Source organism: Pteropus medius, unplaced genomic scaffold, assembly GCF_902729225.1.
Source record: "Pteropus medius unplaced genomic scaffold, Ma_sr-lr_union100, whole genome shotgun sequence".
NCBI lineage: Eukaryota > Metazoa > Chordata > Mammalia > Chiroptera > Pteropodidae > Pteropus > Pteropus medius.
In genome coordinates this window covers 5,353,730-5,374,105 of record NW_024349803.1, presented here as the reverse complement: position 1 = coordinate 5,374,105, position 20,376 = coordinate 5,353,730, and the positions used below count along the sequence as shown (strand labels likewise).

The window sequence follows — 20,376 nt, the reverse complement described above, 5'->3', positions numbered from 1 at the left end:
CGCCTACAGCACCTGGTCTTCCTAGGTGGTCTCCTATCCAAGTACTAACCAGGCCTGACCCTTCTTAACTTTCAAGATCAGATGGAATCGGGCTTGTTCAGGGTAGCATGGCCGTAGACTGACTTGGAGTTTTAAAACGAGGCTTCATACCAAAAATTCCTTTTTCTTTAACTCAAGTAAATTTTAAAATAGAGCAGTAATTTTTTTTTTTTTATCTTTATGTCACTAATGGTCCAAAATCAAGGTCTGTTTATTCTAGAAGTTACCAGCATTTAGAACTTTAGGCTAAAAGGTTTATCTTAGTTTTCTATTGCTGCCATAACAAATTACCACAAACTGAGTGGCTTAAAATGATACAAATTTATTCTCTTACAGTTCTAGAGGTCGGAAGTCCAAAGTGGATCTTACTGGGCTAATATGATGGTGTGGCAAGGCCACATTCATTTCTGGATGCTCTATGGGAAAATTTATTTTCCCACTTTTTCCATCTTCTAGAGGACACCCACGTGGATTCCTTGATTGGGGAACCCAACCTCCTCCCTTCCTCCATTTTCCAAACCAACAATAATAGCAGACAGAATCCTTTCCACCAGCCAGGAAGTTTCTTCAATTTTAGGGGCTCGTATAATTGCATTTAAGCTCTACCCAGATAATCCAGGATAATCCTGAGTGCCTTTGCCTTAATCACATGTGCAAAGTCCCTTTGGCTACAGCAGAACACTTTGTAGGTTCTAGGCATTAGAATGTTGATACCATTATTCTGCCTTCCACAAGAAATTGCACTAAAAAGACTGGAAGGGGCCTCATCTGGACAAATCCTACTCCCTTACCATCTCACAGATGAAAAGACAGAGAGGTGAAGTGATTCAGTGTCACACTGCTAGTTAAGTTTAGAACTGAGGCTGGATCTCAAGTCTCTTGACTTTGAGTCTAGAATTCTGGAATTCTACTGTTCCAAGTGTGGTCTGCTCACCAGCAGCATTTACATGACCTAGAGTTTATTAGAAAGGCAGACTCTCAAGTCTCACCTCATACCTATTAAATCAGACTCTGCATTTTAGCAAGATTCTCAGGTAATTCTTTTGTATATTTAAGTATGAGCAGCACTGACCTGGGACATCACAGAGCCTTCTGTTTCTTTCCTGACTTGAAAGTTGTCTATGATTGAATGAGAGACTATCTCAAGCAGTTTGGCCTGATTGTTCTCTCTTGAGCCCTATTGATCCTGATCCAGACTAATCGGATCACTAAAGATGCAGACTTACCACTACCATCCCCAGTCCTTGTTTATCTGGGACAACCTCTGGATGCCAAGCTGAGTGTCCTGAAATTGTGTCATATGACTCTCTCTTCTTGGGAGAGAGGTAGTAACAGGGCTTTGAAGACTTGTACTCAGGAGTCTGCCTGCTTGGGCTCAACTCCTGGCTTTGCCACTTACTTAAAGTCTGTGACCTTGGATGAGCTGCTTATTTTCTCTGTGCCCCAACTTCTCACACTGTAAATAAGGATGAGAATAATAGTACCAACTTCATAGTTGAGGAGTAAATGAGTTAATATATGTAAATCACTTAGAATCTTCCACTTAGCAAGAGCAATGTGTTAGTTATTTCTCATTCTTCTGGGACCCCTTCCAAGTAGAATCAAAATCATAAATGAACTTAGTCTCTAGGAATTTCTCAAGTCTGTATCTTCTGGGATCAGAAGGGATACCCTGACCATGGTTCCAGGTGACAAGAGTATTCACTGGTCCAGTGCCATGCTCCAGCAATCAGAACTACACTGGCACCAGAAGCTAGACCAGGGAGAAGGGGCTGTCATCCTTGGCTGAAAGCTTTTGGTCTTCTGGCATGTGATGCTCCATTGTCTGTTGCTAACATTTTTGTTCAGTCATCAAAGAGCTTTAAAAAAATGCACATGGGTCTAATTACATAAGTTTCAGAACCATTCTGAATACAAGAGAGGGGAGCAGGATGCTAAGAAACTTTAAACACATCACTACATGGCCACGCTGCATTTTAAAAGGCTTTCTTAAAGCCAAATCTATTTCCTTTCTGGTCATCGCTTGGAACCTTAAAAGCTAGCTCACTTAGGAATTTATATATAAGCATTGTGCTTTTAAAAACATTATATTAAAGTTGAATATTATAATTTGGTCTTATTGGAGGACAGTGAAGCAGAATTCATTTTCTTACTGAATGAGCATCTATGGATTTTGCAATATGGCCTTTTAAGCTTTCTATTCCAGCCAGCCACAGACTCTCGAAGTTCAAAATTTCTTAAAGTTCATTTTATCTATTTCCTCATCCAATATTTGACTCACCTTCATAATATCTCTACCCATTTTTAAATATGCTCAATTCTCTTTAGAAAAATGGAAGAAAGCCCAGGGTAATTTAATGGTAAAATTCTAAATTCACTTTAAAAATATTTTTAATTTCAAGAATAAGGCATGTTATGAACTAAGAGACAGCATAAATGAATATAAAATGCAAATTAACCAACAATGAAAAATTTATTATTCTGCGATAAACCAATTATACCGGAAATACTGCAAACATTATAAGAACTAACTGAAGAGCCTAAAGGCAGGAACACATAGAGAGGACATTTCCAATAAACCCTTGGTTTGAGATCTACTCCTTTTATGATGATTCTATTTTATTGGATATGGCTTTAGAAATTCAGAAATGCAAGTATTCTTAATGTTTTATGTAATAAGGAGAAGACTTATTATATCATCTTTTGGTCTGAATTAGAGGAGTAAGAATTATGGAATTGGTACAGTAAGTCCTCACTTAATGTCGTTGATAGATTCTGTGACTTTAAGGGAAAAGACATAAAATGAAATCAATTTTTCCATAGGCTAACTGATATAAATAAGAGTAAGTTCCCACAACATCTCATCAGTGTTATAACAGGAGGACGTTATTCAAGGACCTGCTTTACTAAAAAGAAATCTTGGTGGTTATTTTTGTCCAATAAAGAATTGAAGTCCCAGAGAGGCAAAATGGTATCAGGGTTCCAGGGCCTAGGGCAGTCTCTGAAGGATGAAATCAGAAATAATGGGAAGCTTGAGCTCAGTACCTAATCACCTGAATGAAGCCCTGGCTGGGCCCCTCAAGAACAGGGCCTGGCTCTTGCCAGTTAGTAGCATACAGCAGTGACAGAATTAAGTATGATGACACCTCACAGCCCCAGTTCACAACTGAAGACATGTCCTGTATAAAAGCAGACTAAGCACATTTTGCTTTGATTCAATTCAATGCCTGCTGAGTGTTTCATTGACTCAACATCCCCATTACAGATCAGGAGAGATTCGGCACTAGGGGCAAAGATTAGTCTGAATGACTGCCTACTCAATCCTCAAAGACCACTGTGAGTGTTGCCTTATCGGTTTTCCTCTTCAGCAATAAAGAAATTCCAGTGCAAAGATAGTAACATATTCGTCATAGATAATCAATGAAACAAAGTGGCTAAGAGCACAAGCTCCATGGTCATAATACCAGGATTTAAATCTTGGCTCTACCACTTAGTTGCAGAGTGATCTTAAATTGTGTAATATCTCCGTGTTCATTTTCTCAACTGTAAAAATGCAGACTATTATAATATTATCACATGGGATTGCTATTAAGATTAAGTGAGAAAAAATACTGAAAGAGTGAAAATGAATCCTCTTAGTAATGAGACTGCAGTGTTCATACTGTAATGTCAACACAATATTTCTAACAGACCATATACAAGGCCACACTACTGCTATAAAATGACTAACAGTTCCTTCTTCTGAGTGATTTCTGCTTTCTTTTTAATTAAATCTATTGGAATAAAATTACACAGGTTTCAAGTGTAAAATTGTATAATACATCATCTATATATTGCATTATGTGTTCACCACACAAAATCAAATCTCTGACTGTCGCCATATATTTGACTCCCTATATCCTTTCCTATCGCTCCTCTTGCCCTTTTCTCTCTGATAACCACTAAATTGTTGTCTGTGTCTATGAGTTTTTGTTTGTCTTGTTCATTTGTTGCTTTCGACTTTATATTCCACATAAGTGAAATCGTATGGTTCTCAACTTTTTCTGTCTGACTTATTTTGCTTAGCATGATATTCTCAAGATCCATCTGTGTTGTCTGATTTCTGCTTTCTTACCAATATCATCTCTGGTCTCACTTTGTTCTTCTTGCTTCCATAACAAAATTATTGAAATGTGCAATTGATGGACTGCCCTTGCTTCATTCATTTCAAAACAAGTCCCTGCTTCCCTGACACCATCTTAAAAACACCCAGCATAAGTCTAAATCTTAGAATAAGCCCCTCCCTCTCATTCCTATAGAGACATCCTCAGGTGTACATACTCTTTGGCTTTAGTAAGCTAATTAAACTTAACCTTGTTTGATTTCAGGTGTGCTGGCGGTCTTTCATAGGCTTTCACCATACTGAGCACTTACTATAACATACTGTATGCACAAGAAATGCTACCTATTGGCGGTAGTAAGCAAGTCTTTGTTTTCCCCAACTTCTTCATGTAGTATATCTCAAGACATGTTTGTTCAATGAAGGGCCATACATAAGTAACTAGGAAGCCATGCAGCACAGCTAGGTAAAAGAGATGTAATTTTTCTGCCAAAGTCCCGTGTTATTTGGAAGTTCCAGGGTAATTGAGACAGTAATTGATGCAATTGGAAGAGCAAGCAAAGCAAAGATTTTGAAGTCCAAGTAGTAACCAGGAATTGACCATTGCCTGGAACTTTTAAAGCAGGTTAACCATATCTCTAAGAAAAAGAGGGAATTAAAATAGCTAAACTTTAAAGTTATTGTTTCTGAATTTCTACAAACACCTATTTGACAAATGAGGAAATGAATTTTTGGAGTAGTGGAATGAGTGCCCAAGGTGCTCACATGATTAGTCTGGGTATGGAACCTAGGACAAGGACTTGTTTGTACAAAAGGTATATTAGCTACCTATTGCTGTGTCACAAAGGACCCTCAAACTTAGTGACTCAAAATAAGAGTAATCATTTATTCTCTTTGATAATATCTTCTGGTTAGGAACCTGTGAGTTCTTTGGCTAAGTGGTACAGGCTCAAGGTCTTTCATGAGTTGCAGTCATATGAAAGGTTGCCTGGGACTGGAAAATCCACTTCCTAAGTGATTCGCTCCTGGGCTGGAAAATTGATTCCTCTTCATATGGGCTTCTCTACAGGGCTATTGAAGTGTCTTCAGGACATGACTGCTAGCTTTCCCCAAAGGAAGCAACCCAAGAGACCAAGACAAAAGTAGCAATACCTTTTATGACCCAGCCCTGGAAGTCACACATCATCACCTTGGCCATTCTAGGTTAATACACGCCACCCTGTTTCAATGCTGGCTCTGCCCATCTGCCAGATGAGCTATTTTAGGCCAGCTCCAAAATTTTCAATCTGTGTTCCCTCATTTATAAGGGAAAAATAATTTCCTTTCAGGGCTATTTTGAACTTAAGCCAATATAAGAATATTAAGCGCTGCTTAGTACAATGAGCTACGCCACAAAAGGCATTATCTAGAAGTGATTTCGCTTCCTTAAGAAGCCTGACCCTAGTACGCGTCTAAAGTTTAAACTCCAAATATCCTTTTTTTTTTTTTTTAACCCCTTGAGAGACGACTCATTCCCCACCCTCCCCACCCTAACTCGAATCCAAAGTCGGACTATTAAGAAGGCAGAACTCTAGTTCTGGGAGCTGACCCCGGTGCCCGGAGTGCATTGCGGAACGGACCGGAAGTAGCTGTCGCGCTCTTTTTCCGTCCCGGATCGCTTCGGCCGACAGCCCGCAGGACGGCTCCTAAAGGGGTCGCGGCGGACACGTGACGGCAGCGTGGGGACACTGTGAAAATAAAGCGGCGGGGTCCCAGAAGTGTGGCGACCCGACCCCTCTCTCCCGCCCCTTTATGCTTGGTTGGAGGCTGCTGGCTCAGGCTGGCGCCCAGGTCCTGGGCCGCGGCGCAGGGTACCTGGGTGCTGCTCAGAGCTCGGGGAACAGGTGGGTGTGGGCGAGAAACAGGGTTTGGGTGTGTGGTTCCTGCAGAACTGCGGCTTTAAGCAGTGGCATGATCTGGCACGGAGGAGTCTGCTCTAGATGGAGGAGGAAGGAGCTGTGTCCAGCTGAAGTATGGAAGAGTAAGGAGCGTTACTCTAAGGAAGTGCCCTATAAAAGACTGAAAGAGTGATTTTGTTTTTAAGGCTTATGAGCCAGCGACTGACCGCGAGCATTACCAACAGCAATAATATCTGCCAGTTAGCATTTTCTATGTACTAGATGCTCTTTTAAGTATATTAGGCACCTTAGCTCATGTACCCTCACTTGAGAAAACTATCATGTTTTACAGATACTGTAAAACATAGTAGTACCATTATTCAGTTTTGCAGATAAAACGAAGGATTGGAGAGAAGAAACTTGCCAAGGGTCACTTAACTAATAATTGAAAAATTGGGACTCTAACTTCAATCTACCTGATTACACAAGGAAGACAACAAAAAGCTTTACTTCTTTTCTGCCACTATGTGCAAATATTACCTCCTTCCTGACCTCAGGCCCATAAGGTCTTTTTTGGCTGTTAAGCTAATCAGCGATCATGTCTTTTATGGATCTTTTAAGTTTGTACATCCGGTTTCTTCACTCTGAGCGTAGGCCATGTCATTGCAGGGAAGAGGTGAGCTTATTAGAGAAAGATCAGCATTCCATGTTCTGCCACTTCCACTGGATATGAACTATTAAGGGACACGTTCAGATGAGTCAGTGACTTCTGTGTCTAGGAAGGAGTTTTGTTCAAAAACTGTTTATCCCAGAGGATAAGATGAAGAACTTTTCCTCCAGGGTAATCATTAACAATTAAAATGTGAGCCCCATTATTAGAAGGAACATGAGGAAGAAACAACTTGCACAGACTCCATACCTTTTCCTAAGGCCCTGAGGACACTTTCTAATTTATGTGACCTCCCTTCCCTATATTAAATAGGGAAACTTGAATTGTGATTTGTTTTCTAATTTTTATTTTCACAGAACAGATATCTGGCTTTTGATTAGAAGTCTCCATGGCAAGATTGGTGGTACTTGGTGGGATGAGCATCTTTCTGAAGAAAATGTCACATTTGTTAAGCAGTTGGCCTCCGATGAAAATAAAGCCCAGTTAGCAAGCAAACTGTGTCCTCTGAAAGATGAACCATGGCCTATACATCCTTGGGAACCAGGTAGTTATTTTGTATATGACGAGTTCTCATAATTTGTGGCTGGCACATTCAGAATTATAACTATTTGATAAATTTATCATCTCTTGAATTTATTTTTCGTGTCTGTTTCTTTGTGGTTTGGTTTGCAAGTTTATTTCCAGCATCCTATTCTGTTAGTGAATGTCTGATGACAATCAAGACTTCCTAAAGAAGTTGTTTTGTATGTGAAAGGAGAACAATTCTGCATACATTTTATTGTTTCCTTCAGAGAAAAAAAAGAATACAAAAATAAGCCAGGGAAGAAAAGCTAAAAGAGTATGTTCTAAATTGTAATGTGTCACACAGGTGTTTTCAGTTGAGATATTTTAGCACTCCAGATTTGCCCAGCGTAACCCCAGAATCAGCTCTTTGTACCTGGTAGAATGCTAAACCCATGTGTAGATGAACCAAAAATAAAGCCTTTCCTGTTGAGAATGTGGTATCTGGTTGGGGTTTATTTTAGCAGTTGAATTGTATAGTGGCCAAATGTTCTTAGTGGAGCAACTTTATCAATTTATGTAGCAAATCTGAGTGTCATGAGGGAGGCCAACATATTTTAGCAATATGACCACTTGTGTCATCCCAATAACCCCAGCTAACTTCTTAGAATTTAAGTATAGATGTTTTCTAGTTAATAAGGTCGGATATAAATTGATACTAGTAAAGCAATACATAATGATGGATTTGTCATGCTCTCTATTAGCATTACTATTTTAAAACCAGAATATTTTTAACTATTTTCTTTATTTTGCACAGTTCTCTTATATTTGTTACTTTTATGGAGATTGATTGAGTACCGATATCTTAGGCATGGTTGAAGGTATGTCTGTAAGGAACATTTGTGTTTTTACTCTATGAATATACCAGAATGTTTCATATCTGCCTGCTCCTTATATTGAAACCACAATTTAGAAATACTATTGCTTGATGTTGGCAAATAGTGAAAAAGCTTATGTTAACCTTTATTTACTTTTCAATTGCCAGGTTCCTCTAGAGTAGGCCTTGTCGCAGTGAAACTAGGCATGATGCCTTTATGGACCAAAGATGGTAAAAAGCACGTAGTCACATTACTTCAGGTAAGAAACAGGAATCTGTACATGTGCCAAGATCTATTTGTATCCCGAAACGTTTGTATGCTGAAACATGTAACTGTGTGGTGAAAATAGAGTAATGTTGAGCATAAATAGTAATAAAAAAAACTTTACTTCTCATGGTTTCATTGAATATTCTCAGTCTTGCCTGAGTGGTGGCCTTCTTAATACTGGCATGGGATAACTGAGGCAATTAATAAAAAAAGATTGTAAACTAGCTTCTCACAGATCTAGTTTAATTCATAATAATAATAAAAAAAATCTCAGTTCCACCTTATTTTCATTTATGGAGATTTTTCAACTCCAAATTACAGTTTTGATCTCTTTGTTAACTCAGAATGTAAACTTTCTAGCGAAGTAGCATTTTGCTCTCTGAGATAAGGTAAACTCTAATGGTTAAGAATGTGGGCCCTGGGACCAGAATGCTTGGCTTCAAGTCTTGGTTCTGCTGCTTCCTAGCTGTGTTTTTTGGAGCATTGTGCCTCATCTGTAAAAGATATAACTTTATTCTGTAAAAGAAATAGTTACAACCTACCTCAAAAGGTTATTGCGAGGATTGCACAAGATAGTAATTGTTAAACACTTAAAAGGTAAAACATGTTAAATGTCCAATAGATGTTAGCTGCTGTTGTCTTTATCATTATTATAGAAAGACCACTGGTAAAGTTAGGAGGCCATCATTCCCCAAATCACTTTGGACAACTCAGTTCATTTTGGGGGTCCAGCCTTAGACAAGTGATTAGGCAAGTGATGGTAATAAAAATGAGAGCTATTGCACGTAAGTGCTTAGACTGCTAATAGGCACAGGGAGCCTATGAGCCTTAGTAAATTTTTATTGACTCTGAATGGTCAAGGATAGGATTATAGTTTTCTGGAACTCTAAGAACCTTTGGGAACTTTCAGTAATGACTGGTGGTATTGTAAATTGGTATGACCACTTCAGGAAACAATTTAATATTATGTGGTAAAGTTGAGATGAGGAACCTCATAGTCTAGCAATTGCATGTTACTAGAAAACATAAACAGGTGGGCACCATGATAACTGTACAACAGTATTTATAGCAGTATTACTTTTAATACTCCAAAAGTAGAGGTAACACAGTTGTCTATCATTAGTAGAATGGGTAAATAAATTATGGTGTGTTCGCATGATGAAACGCTGGATAGCATGAAAATGAACAGAATAGAGCTACCACAACAATGTGGATGAACTTTACCAATACAATCATGAGTGAAAGAAGGTGTGGAAGGGTACATATAATCTGATTCCATTTAAATAAAGTTTAAAAGCAGGCAACACTAAACTACATTATTAAGCAATACTTTCAAAGGTAATATAAAGAAAAGTAAATGATTACCATAAATGTCAAGAGTAGTGGTTATTTTGGGGCTGTGCTTCTAAACTTTAATGTGCCTCAGAATCACTCAGAGGGCTTATAAAGCACAGAGATTCTGATTTAGTAGGTCTCTGCTGAGTCTGGGAACCTGCATTTCCACCAAGTTCCCAGGTGATCCTGATGCTATTTATCTGTGGACCATGCTTTGAGAGCCACTGCTCTAGGGGTTTTTTGTTGTTGTTTTTTTTTGTTTTTGTTTTTGTTTTTTAAATGGAGTGTTTGGGAAGAGACACACAGACATTTGGGAGATTTTGCTTCTTAAATGAGTAGTGATTCCATGAGTATTTTCTCTATAAATACTCAATTTATTATATGTTTGTGTGTTATGCACCTTTTTATGTGTTGTATTTGACACTTTTTTCCAAAGGTTATCTGTGTATGGTGTTAAATGAATGATAAGTAACTTTAGAGAATTCCTAATTGTCCTAGGGCCTCAATGTGGCTGGTATGTAATGTTAAAATGTATCTTGGCACAGACTTAGTTTTATTTAATATTTGTTTCTTTTAGGTACAAGACTGTCATGTTCTAAAATATACTCCAAAGGAAAACAACAATGGAAAAATGGCAGCCCTAACTGTAGGAGGAAAAACTGTGTCCCGTTTCCATGTAAGAATATATTTTCATTCTTAGAATAGTACATTTCATTAGTTTCAGATCTGAATTCTTTAAGTTCTGAGCATTTTCCATAGCCACAAACTTACGTTTATCAATGAGGTAACTTGTGGATTTGAGAGAAGCAGTCTAGTAGATCTACGAAGCCCAGGAGTCGTAGAAACTGAGTTTGTCCCAGTACCTCCCCTTGCTGTCTGGAACCAAGTGACTACCCTATAAAGTGCAGTATTTGCCATTTATAAAATGAGAATAAAAATACTGCTTATGTAAGAGATTTGTTACCAGGATTACATGAGATTTTTCAAATGTGCCTGGCATGTGATAATAAATGGTACCTATTTGGTTATTTTGTTGTTTTATGTTTAATTTCAATTTTTTTCTAAATTGTTTCAACAGTTGACTCCAACAGCTTGTGAGGGTTAATTTTGTATATATAAGAAGGAGCTTTCAGTATTTGAGAGAAAGCGGTATACAAACCCACATCAGATTTTTTTAATGAAGCATTTTTTCCCAAGTAGAATACTAATAGAATACTGAGTTTGTAGTTTAAATTTGAGAAATCTGCACAATTAGTATCCTTTTTTGGATCACTAAAAGCAGAGCATACCTTTCTAGAAATAGTGATGGTTTTTACTAATGTGTACTAAAACATCTTTAGGTCTACTAAAATGTTACTAATTTCTAAGATAAATGGTTTTTATTGTAAATTGTTTATGAAATGAACATAGGTGGAAATTAGGATACAACTTATACTATGCAACTTTCAAAACTAGCAAGTGCCTATTGTGTGTCTCCTGTTTCCTTATCATAGTTAAATTTTATTGAGCACTTATTATATGCCATGTACATATCTATTAAGCCTTTACATTTATTATGCCTTTACATCTACATAATAAATGTAAAGGCTTAATAGAAATGTAACTTTTTCAGCCTCTGAGGCTAAACCAGGGCCACCCGCTGGTAAGAAGTAGAGTGACAAGCAGACTCCAGAGCCTTTCTTAACTGTGTCTTGATATCCACCCTCTGGGAACACATAGGCTAGTGGGGAAGAGAGACAAATAAGTAAGCCATCTCAATATAGCACAAGCACAGAATGGGAGATGGCAAATCCTGTTTGGGCAAGTCCTCGGAGATTTCACAGTTTGGAGACCAGAAAGAAGAATATGTTAGATGCATGCCAGAGGGAATGGCCTCTGCAGAAGCAGAGACGTGGAAGAGTTACGTATGCTTGGAAAAAGTGTTGTGTGTCTTGATCTTGGTGTGCGGGGCCAGTGGGGCAAGGTGGCAGAGGTGTGACTGTCAGGATAGAGGACTAAGGAGTTTAGACTTTTATCTTCTAGACGCCAAGGAGCTTTCTGAATTCTTTAACCAGGGCAGTAACATGGTCAATTTTTTATCTTTGTTTACTAAATCCTAAGAATCTGGATGCAGGGAGGACATTCAGAGGGTTGTTTTAAGCACTAAGGGAGCGTTGATAAAGGTTTTTGAACCAGGGCAGTTGCATTGGGCTTGGAAGCAGCAGGGACATGTAAAAGACTGGTGAGTTTGAATGTATGGTGAGAGGACTCAGGCATAGAGCTGTTTCTAACTAAACAACTGGGTCAGTGCTTATGCTATAATCAATATGGACAAGGAAAGAGAAACTTTGGAGGAAAAATGTGTTTGAGGTGTTTAGAGAAAATCTAGGTGGAGTTTTTCTATAAATAATGATATATTGATCAATAAATTGGTAGTGGTTGAAATCATCAGATTCTTATATTTTAATAGGATTATGGGCTATGTAAGGCCTGTCTTATAAGTATTACTTAGCTATTTTTTGCATATTATGGTAGTATGGTTTATTTTTCATTAAGGTTTTAAAGCAGTTTCTGTTCTGCTATTCTTGACAGTTTATTGACTGATAATTTCAGGGTTCAAATAATTCCACAGTAACTAAAAGGACAATGAGATAGTTATGAAAACTTTTCTTAAAATGTCAAATGTTTGCATTTATAACTGTGTAAATAGGTGCCAGCCTTCACCTGAATCATGTGAATAATTCTTTGGTTTGATAGATACCACTGTTTTCTGATTGATTGTATTTCTGTGTTTTTGTTATGGCTAGCACCGTCATCTTTATTTTCATTACCAATTGTGTCTACCCACAACTTTACAGCCTCAGTATTTGTAAATCAAGCTTCATATAGGGCTAATCCATTCTGCTTCAATAGATCTGTAAACATTACTTCCTCATAAGTATGAGATAGCAGAAAAACAAGTGGGCGTGTGATCAGAAGAGCTAAGTTCTAATCCTAATTTCTGTCATTAGCTTCTTTATTCCACCTTTTTGAACATCCATTTTCTTACCTCTGAAAACGGAATTGGACTTGATGGTCTCTAAATGCTTTCCTAGTTGTAAAAGGTCCCACTTTGGTTCTCTAATAATTTTCTTTTCCAAAACAAAACAAAAGCTCTAAAAAAAATGTACTTGCCAGCCTAATTCATACTGTCTTACTTAGTGATGAAGATGTCTAACAAAATTTTATTAACAATACTAATAGCTAAATTATTACAGAAATGATAGCTCCACACTTTAATATTTGGGACTCTGATCTACATGTTTTAAGCTTTATCTCTTCAATGAATATATAGCACAGCAGGTGATTTGGATGCTGTATTCTTACGTTGTGGGTTTTAATCCACTTATATAAACTTTTTAAACTATCCAGTATAGGTAGTGCTACATAGGCCCTTCTTATTCTTCTAGAGATAAATTTTCTAGGTCCAGAAGACATATATTACAATATTAAGAAAAAGTTTTGTCTTCGAATGCCCTTTCTTCAGAATGGTATGTGAAAATGAAGTTTTAGAATTCTTTATAAGTAAAAGTTTGATTCAGAAAGGAAAACAATTTTCAAAACTAAAAGTATACAAACTTCCTCTTGCATATTGTAACCCTCAGAGAAACTACAAGTAGATTGATTATAAAGAGTTTGTTTTATTAAAAGAAAGACCTATGAATGAAAAATATCAAATAGTTAAGCATTCTAAAATAAATTGATTAAATCAATTTTACTGATAATGAAGCTAGAACTGTTATTTTAATCTAAAGAATTTATGCTTCCAAGAAATTAGACTACTTTGCTTCTACTATTTTTGTACCTTATTATAAATAAAAACTGATGTTGGTACATAGTATTTTTGAATAAGGAAGTACAGTGGCCTTAAAAGTTGATTAAATCATTTCATCTTAGGAGCAGAGAAGCATTTTCATTGTGAGAAGGATAATTGCAGAGAACTTTGAAGAGGAGGAAAAACACAGTCTCATAGATGGAATTATCCAAGTGTGACATTGCTGTCAGTCTTTTAAATTGCCTTTTGAAATTATTTATTTGGAAGGTTAAAAAAAAAAAAAAGCCTCTGTTACATTACTGCTGGTTTCTACTCATCTTGAGCTTTTGTTTTTTCACACAACTGATACCTAATTAGTTTTATGATATTTTGACTTTAAAAGAAAAAAATTAAAGTATTCAATTTTAGTGAAATTGGAAGATAACTATGTATTACTTTTTTTTTAATGTCTCAGACTATAGTTATTTGAGTCAAGATGTTTATCTTGTCCATTTGGTATTACTGAAACACTAAAAGATTTTTCAGAAGCCTCCTGGTATATTTAAAAATTGAAAATAATTAAATAATAGGCTTTTTAAATCACCAGGTAAAATGCATGAATGTCAAAAAATAAAATCGAAGTCTGTTCTAAAATTTAAGAAATCTGAATCTGATATACCAGGAAAATAATTTTGAGGTGCCATATTTTTAAATGAAACCTTTTGTGTTTGCTCTTTTTGTGGAAGTGAGTATGACTGAGGATGAAAAGCAAGGGCCTTGATAAAATGAAGTTGAATGTTAATCTTAGATTCAGCATGTGGGAAGTGAAACCTTAGAGAATGACTGGAACAAATTTATGTTTTCAGCCTTTTGGAGGAAAAGATAGCTTCTTGAGGAAATTTTTTTGAGGTACAAAACAAACTTTTGTGGACATCCAAAGCAGAGCTGCTCATCATTTGTTGCACGGTCCCACTTGAGGGCTCAAGGGAGATTGATTCCCAGGAGGTTGTGGACTGATCCAGAAATTCAAATTCTGTGCCTAAAGGCCAGCACCACCCAATTTCATGTCAACTAAAGACAGCCTGCTCAGTAAGTTATAAAGGGGCACTCACAGCCCACATTTTAAACTGAAATTAGCAAGTACCTGAAGTTTGCCGCATAATCAAATATTATAGTCTGCAACTAAGTCTAGCCATACATATACTCCATTGGATTTTGTGGGGAATGGTGCTTTGTTATCGGTATATCATCAGTGTTATCTTGAGCTGATTAGAGTTTTTCAGTTGCTGCTATTTTTGCTTTTTTGATTACAAATTACTGTTGTTTTATTATATAGTAGTTTAGTTTCTTGTAGATTTATCCTGTTTATTGTGATCATTATTTTAGGCCTATAATTTTTTAATAACTAGATTTAAAGATAGAGGCCGCACACTCTCAGGCCACAAACGGTGATGTCGTGTGCCAAGAACTGATGCAGCAGCAGTAAGAGTGGAAAGATAGGGTGACTTGGAGAGACAAACCAGATCTTTCCTCAACCTCCTGTGTCTTTTTACCATTCATTTAGCTCACTTTTGCAGAGACTGACTTGCTCCTGTCCTTAGTTCTAATGTTACAGACACAAGTGAATAAACAGATGCTACCATCCAGATGCTCACAGGCCAGCAAGGATACAGGCATGCACATTTTGATAAATATAAGGTAATACGGATAATAATTGAGATACATGCAAGGTCTAGAGGTAGCATCGATGAAAGAGCAATCTACTCTAGTAAGGCTGCCCAGGGAGAGATCCAGACAGGAAATATCACTGGAGCTGGGACTAAACATGTATTTAACTAATTTTTAATGAGCTTTAGAATTGCAGAGTGGGGAGGAGATTATAGGTTAAGAGACTGGCATAGGCAGCCACAAGTGGTAAGCATATGTAGAATACCATAGCTCATGGGGGGTCTGCTGGTGCTTCATTTTTGATTAGAGGGGAAGTTGAGAAGAGGAAACAGCAGGAGGATAGATATACCTATGTTGGCTCAATTGTCATTAAAGAGGCACCCTTCACATCAGGAAATATAAAATGGTACAACTTTTTTGGCAAGTCTTACAGCAATCTATATAAAGAATCTTAATTAAAAAAAAAAATACCCAGGACATTGTGGTAAGGAAGTAATATGTCCATAAAGTTTTCTATTCAAGGATATTTAAAATAGCAGACAAAAAGGTGGAGGTGGAGGGGAAAGAAGATGGCAGGACCTACCAGGAGCTGGAGACAGCAGCAACTAAAGTCTCTGCTCTCGAAAAGCTTACATTTTGGTGGGATTGGGAGTAAGACAAGGAGGCTGTTTCATAGAAGATAAACAATTAAAGATGAAGAGAAGTACTTTGAAGACTAATAAAGTAGGCTAAGGGGATTGTGAGTGACAGAAGGTGGTGCTGTTTTAGAGTAATCAGGAAAGGTAAGTTGATGTTTGGTTGGAGCCCTGAATAAAGTGAGGAGCAAGTCATACACAAATCTGGCAGGAAAGTATTCCAGGCAAGGAGAATACATGTAAAGGACCTGAGGCCATTGTTTAAAGTGTTCTTGGACTAGTAAGGAATGCATTGTACCTGAAGAAGGGTGAGCCAAGAGAAGAGCAGTTAATGAAGTCAGATTGAATAGAACCTCGTAAACCATGGTTGGGACTTAGGACTTGATGCTGCAGGAGATGGATGCCACTGTAGGGACATGATGTAGCTTGAGTTTTAAAGGAAATATGCCAGCCTGTGGATGGAGAACAGACTAGGGGGTCAGGGGTGGAATTTTGGAGACTAGTTAGGAGGCTGTTGAAATAATACAGGCAAGAGATGGTTGGGTGGGGTGAGAGTGAGAAGTGGTTGATGTGGACTGTATTTTTAAAGTCTGCAGGGATTGCTGATGGATAGGACATGGAATGTGAGAAAGAAGAGAGTCAAAGGTGACCATAAGATTTTTGGTACAACAGAAGTATGGAGTTGCCATTTATTGAGATTTGGAAGACAAGAAGAAAGCAGGATGGGGTGGGGGATGGGGGTGAGTTTAACTTTAGACATGTTAAACTTGTGTTGCTGTATGACATCAAAGTGAGATACTGAGTTGGCAGTCTGGACATATGAATTTGTAGTTTGGAATAGAATTTGGGATTGAAGTTAGAAATGTGAGGTCAGTAGCATATGAAGAAACCAAGAGTAGTTACTGGAAACCAAGTGAAAGTCTTTCAAGGAAAGAGTGGTCACGTGTGCCAAGCTTTGCTGATAGAACCAATAAAATTTGTATTGACCATGGAGTGGTCAAATACTAGATATGAGCTGCACTAGATATGAGCTACACTGTGCGCCTGGTTGCATTCTACGTGTAATGGATTATAGATAAAAATCTCACCTTCAAATAAGAAGAGTAGGGTGCTCTTTGTTCATTAGGAGAACAGAGTGCTCTTTGATTTGTTTTCTGGTGTGTTAATAATTTAGTTTAGATCTCTGTGCATTAAACTTCACCTTTAGTATTCAATGTGTTACTTATGTATGCTGCTTTTTCTTTAGAAATCTGCATCTATATTGGAATTTTACCAAGAACTTGGATTGCCACCAAAACAGAAAGTTAAAATCTTTCACATAACAGATAATGCTGTAATTAAGCCAGGTAATCTGAGTTCAAGGATGGGGGGAAGTAAAAATACCCAAATATGTGATTTGTTTAATGTCAGCCCTTTCAATAAAACTGAATCCACAATACATTTATTTTTAAACATAAAATAATTTCTGATTTAATTACTAGGGACAAAAGTCTTTTTCTTTTTTCAGTGAAAAGAATTGTAGAGAACTTTTTGTTTCCCATCAGAGAGGGAGAAATGCTTTTGTTTTTAATGTACAGCGAGTTTTACATTTGAAAAGTCACGCCAAACAAATACACTGGCTTTTAAAATCTGAAGTTTACTGTTTGTAGGCTGGCATTTTATTAAGTGGAGTATAGCTAGACTCTTCCTGAGATATAAGAATTTGAAAAAATATAGCCCAAAATGGGAAAATGATTGACTACAGCACCTCCCTCGATGTAAAGATCTTACTTAAAAATTTCAACGAATTTAACCTAATTCATGGAATCTCAAAAAGTGAGATTAGGCAATATGATTATATTGGTTCATATAATGAACAACATTTTGATATCCTTAAACTTCAGAAAAGCTCTCTAAATCTCTTGAAATTGAGTTTTAACAAGTAGACAGTAGAAAGATGTTTTGAAATTTGGTATTAATATCTTAACTTAATTTCTTGCAGTAAAATACAACTGCAGTGGACCGTATTAATTGGAGTGACAGAGGGTCAGCCTTGATATGTTAGAATGAAAGTATTTTTTGAAGTGCACATTTTGCAATTAAATAGAATTAAACTAACAAATGTAAAAATTAAGTCCACATTAACTTTTGCTGTAGCTCAAACCACGTGAAATTGTTGTTTTTGTGGGTAGAAATAGTTAAATATCAACAGTTCAGGTTGTTTAACCTTATAGAAATTCATTGTTAATCTCTCCTATTTTTTCTTAATTCCAGTGTTTTCTCTGCCCATACAAATTTAGGTTAGGTCCTACCTTAAAGGATACTACCCTCTGAAATTCTTTAGCACTTTACTCCTTGTTATACTAAGCAGGCAGCTTTCCATTACGTTCTCTAGTACATTAGATCCAGCTTTTTTTTTTTTTTAAAGAAGTCTCTTACTTGATGATGTAATGTTAATTCTTCACCTAGATAATAAATTCTTGAGATCAGGGCCCATGCCTTATAATACTTTTGCATTTCTAACTTTACATATTACAAGTTCCCTATAAATATTTAAAGATTAATTGCCAAATTAAATAGTTCTCGTGTTAATTGAAAATTTATATAAACAAAATATTGTGACGAGCTTTGAGTTACAAAATTTCTTTAAAAAACACATTTTCCAAGTGCATTTAAAGTAAGATTTAATTTACATACAACTAGTTTTGGAAATGTTAAGTATATAAAATTAGGGGAATCTATAATGGCAGTTTTTTGGTATTACAAATTTCTGGGCATATCCTAGGATAACTATTTTTATTGAAATAATGACCAATCTACCAAAAATATGATATATAGGGCTTATGATATGATATGGATGTCATACATAACATAATTATTACCCAGAAAATGATGGGCCTGTATTCAAATAATTCAAGTTTCTATTTTAGATATGTTATCTCCAATGAGTAAAAAAGATTTTATCTAGTCCCAACATTTTTTATTTTTTTATTACATTCTGAATTATTACATTTTTATTATTATCTGAAATAGGAAATATACTTTGATTCAGTATATTATTACTCACCCAAATAACCAGGAATCATCAAACTCGTGTATTTACCAGTAGGAACACTGTTATAGTATTTGCCCATCTCGGCTAACACATGTTGACTGCTGTAAAGTCAGCCAGCCATGGTCTGTTGGCTCATTCTAGCACTGTGTCCCTCATACTGGGGCATATTGTTCTTTAGCCATATACAGTCAATTAAAACATGTTTATTGAACAGTTTTATTATCTTATAGTTGATGTTTCTAATAACTATAATTGCAGAAGAGAATCTCCTACCGTTTTTGAAATCTGATAATCTGAAAGTCTTCCTAGATACTGTTTATGTTTAGTGAAGTTGTTTCTGGGCAGACAAACTTTATAATTGATTTTTTGTTTTCTTTTCATAAAGGTACTCCTCTTTATGCTGCTCACTTTCGCCCAGGACAGTATGTGGATGTCACAGCCAAAACGTAGGTCCACATAATAGGTTTTCTTTTCCTTTTCTTTTCCTCATATATTAAAAAGTCAGTGAATAAAAGATAAGTAACCATTTTTCTTATTTATAATTCTAATCTTTAATATCATTTACTGTATTGGTTTTTAAAATGCATTGAATTAGTTGTATGTGAAGAGTTCACATTAGGTTACAGCTTTTAAACTGAGATGAATGCTTTTTGAAATGGGACTAAGAAAAAGGTCACATTACTTAGGTTCTTTGTGGGCTGGGCCCACTTTTGTTTTGAATACCAAAGACTATATACAGTTCGGTGGTAGAATACATATGCAATGCTAATGGAGTTCTTTTGAGATTATTGTATAGTCTAGGAACTGGTGGTTCTTTCCAGTTCTAGGAAATAGTTAAATTAGAAACTTTATACCATTTGTGATAGTGGTTGTTGTGCTTAAGGTTTTGTAACTATTAAAAGCCTATTAGAATCTGGAAGAAGAAATAGTATTACAGTATAGGCCTCTTAAGTAGCATGGCATTATCCCTCAGAACCAGATAAGTAAGATTTCTATAAGAGCAAAAAATTTTTTATACTTAAACAAGGGTTTAATTTGGTAGAAATCAACACAGAATTGTCACTCTAACAGGAATGCTAACTTTCTTTGGGCAGTGGTAATATTGGTACTATAATTTTTTTATACTTCGCCATTTATCAGATGGCTTAAGATAAGTTTAGTACTGGCTACATGATCTCTAGGAAACATTTAGATCTTACAGAAGTAATTTTTCAAAAATCAGTTGAGGTTACCTCACTGTGGAATGAAGTAACTGAGCCCTTATATATGTTTATGTAGAAATTTTTCAGTATAGGCTATTGGAATCCACATAACCTAGGCTAAACTAACTCTAAATATCAGCTCTTCTCCATTCCTGTTTCTTTTTCTATCAAGACAGATGATGATTTTACTATATCTTTATGTGCCTCAATTTTCTTTTTGTCATTTGACAAAATCTGCTGCCTGTGTTCTGGGAATATTCTGACTAGGAACCATTTGAAAGTGAGCAGTGGTCCACAGTTGCTCTGGGATAGAAATCCCAGTCAGTGTTATGATCAGTAACTGAGCCAAAGCACCTTTTGTCAGAGGAAACCTGATGAGTGCCAGCATCAGTTTCCGTT

The 20,376-nt window shown here is 36.5% G+C and overlaps 1 protein-coding gene and 1 pseudogene across 1 annotated transcript in view; one reads left to right on the top strand and one right to left on the bottom strand.

Annotated features, from left to right (window-relative positions):
• On the bottom strand, positions 1 to 119 carry LOC120582482 (uncharacterized; annotated as a pseudogene).
• A 5,669-nt stretch (positions 120 to 5,788) lies between these two features.
• Positions 5,789 to 20,376, top strand: part of MRPL3 (mitochondrial ribosomal protein L3) — a 36,826-nt gene continuing 22,238 nt past the window's right edge. Inside the window, exons 1-6 of the mRNA XM_039837135.1 lie at positions 5,789 to 6,021; positions 7,042 to 7,229; positions 8,232 to 8,323; positions 10,244 to 10,342; positions 16,988 to 17,087; positions 19,161 to 19,221. Coding sequence (XP_039693069.1) covers positions 5,930 to 6,021; positions 7,042 to 7,229; positions 8,232 to 8,323; positions 10,244 to 10,342; positions 16,988 to 17,087; positions 19,161 to 19,221 — 632 coding nt within the window. The 5' untranslated portion in view covers positions 5,789 to 5,929. The remainder of the gene's footprint in view (positions 6,022 to 7,041; positions 7,230 to 8,231; positions 8,324 to 10,243; positions 10,343 to 16,987; positions 17,088 to 19,160; positions 19,222 to 20,376) is intronic.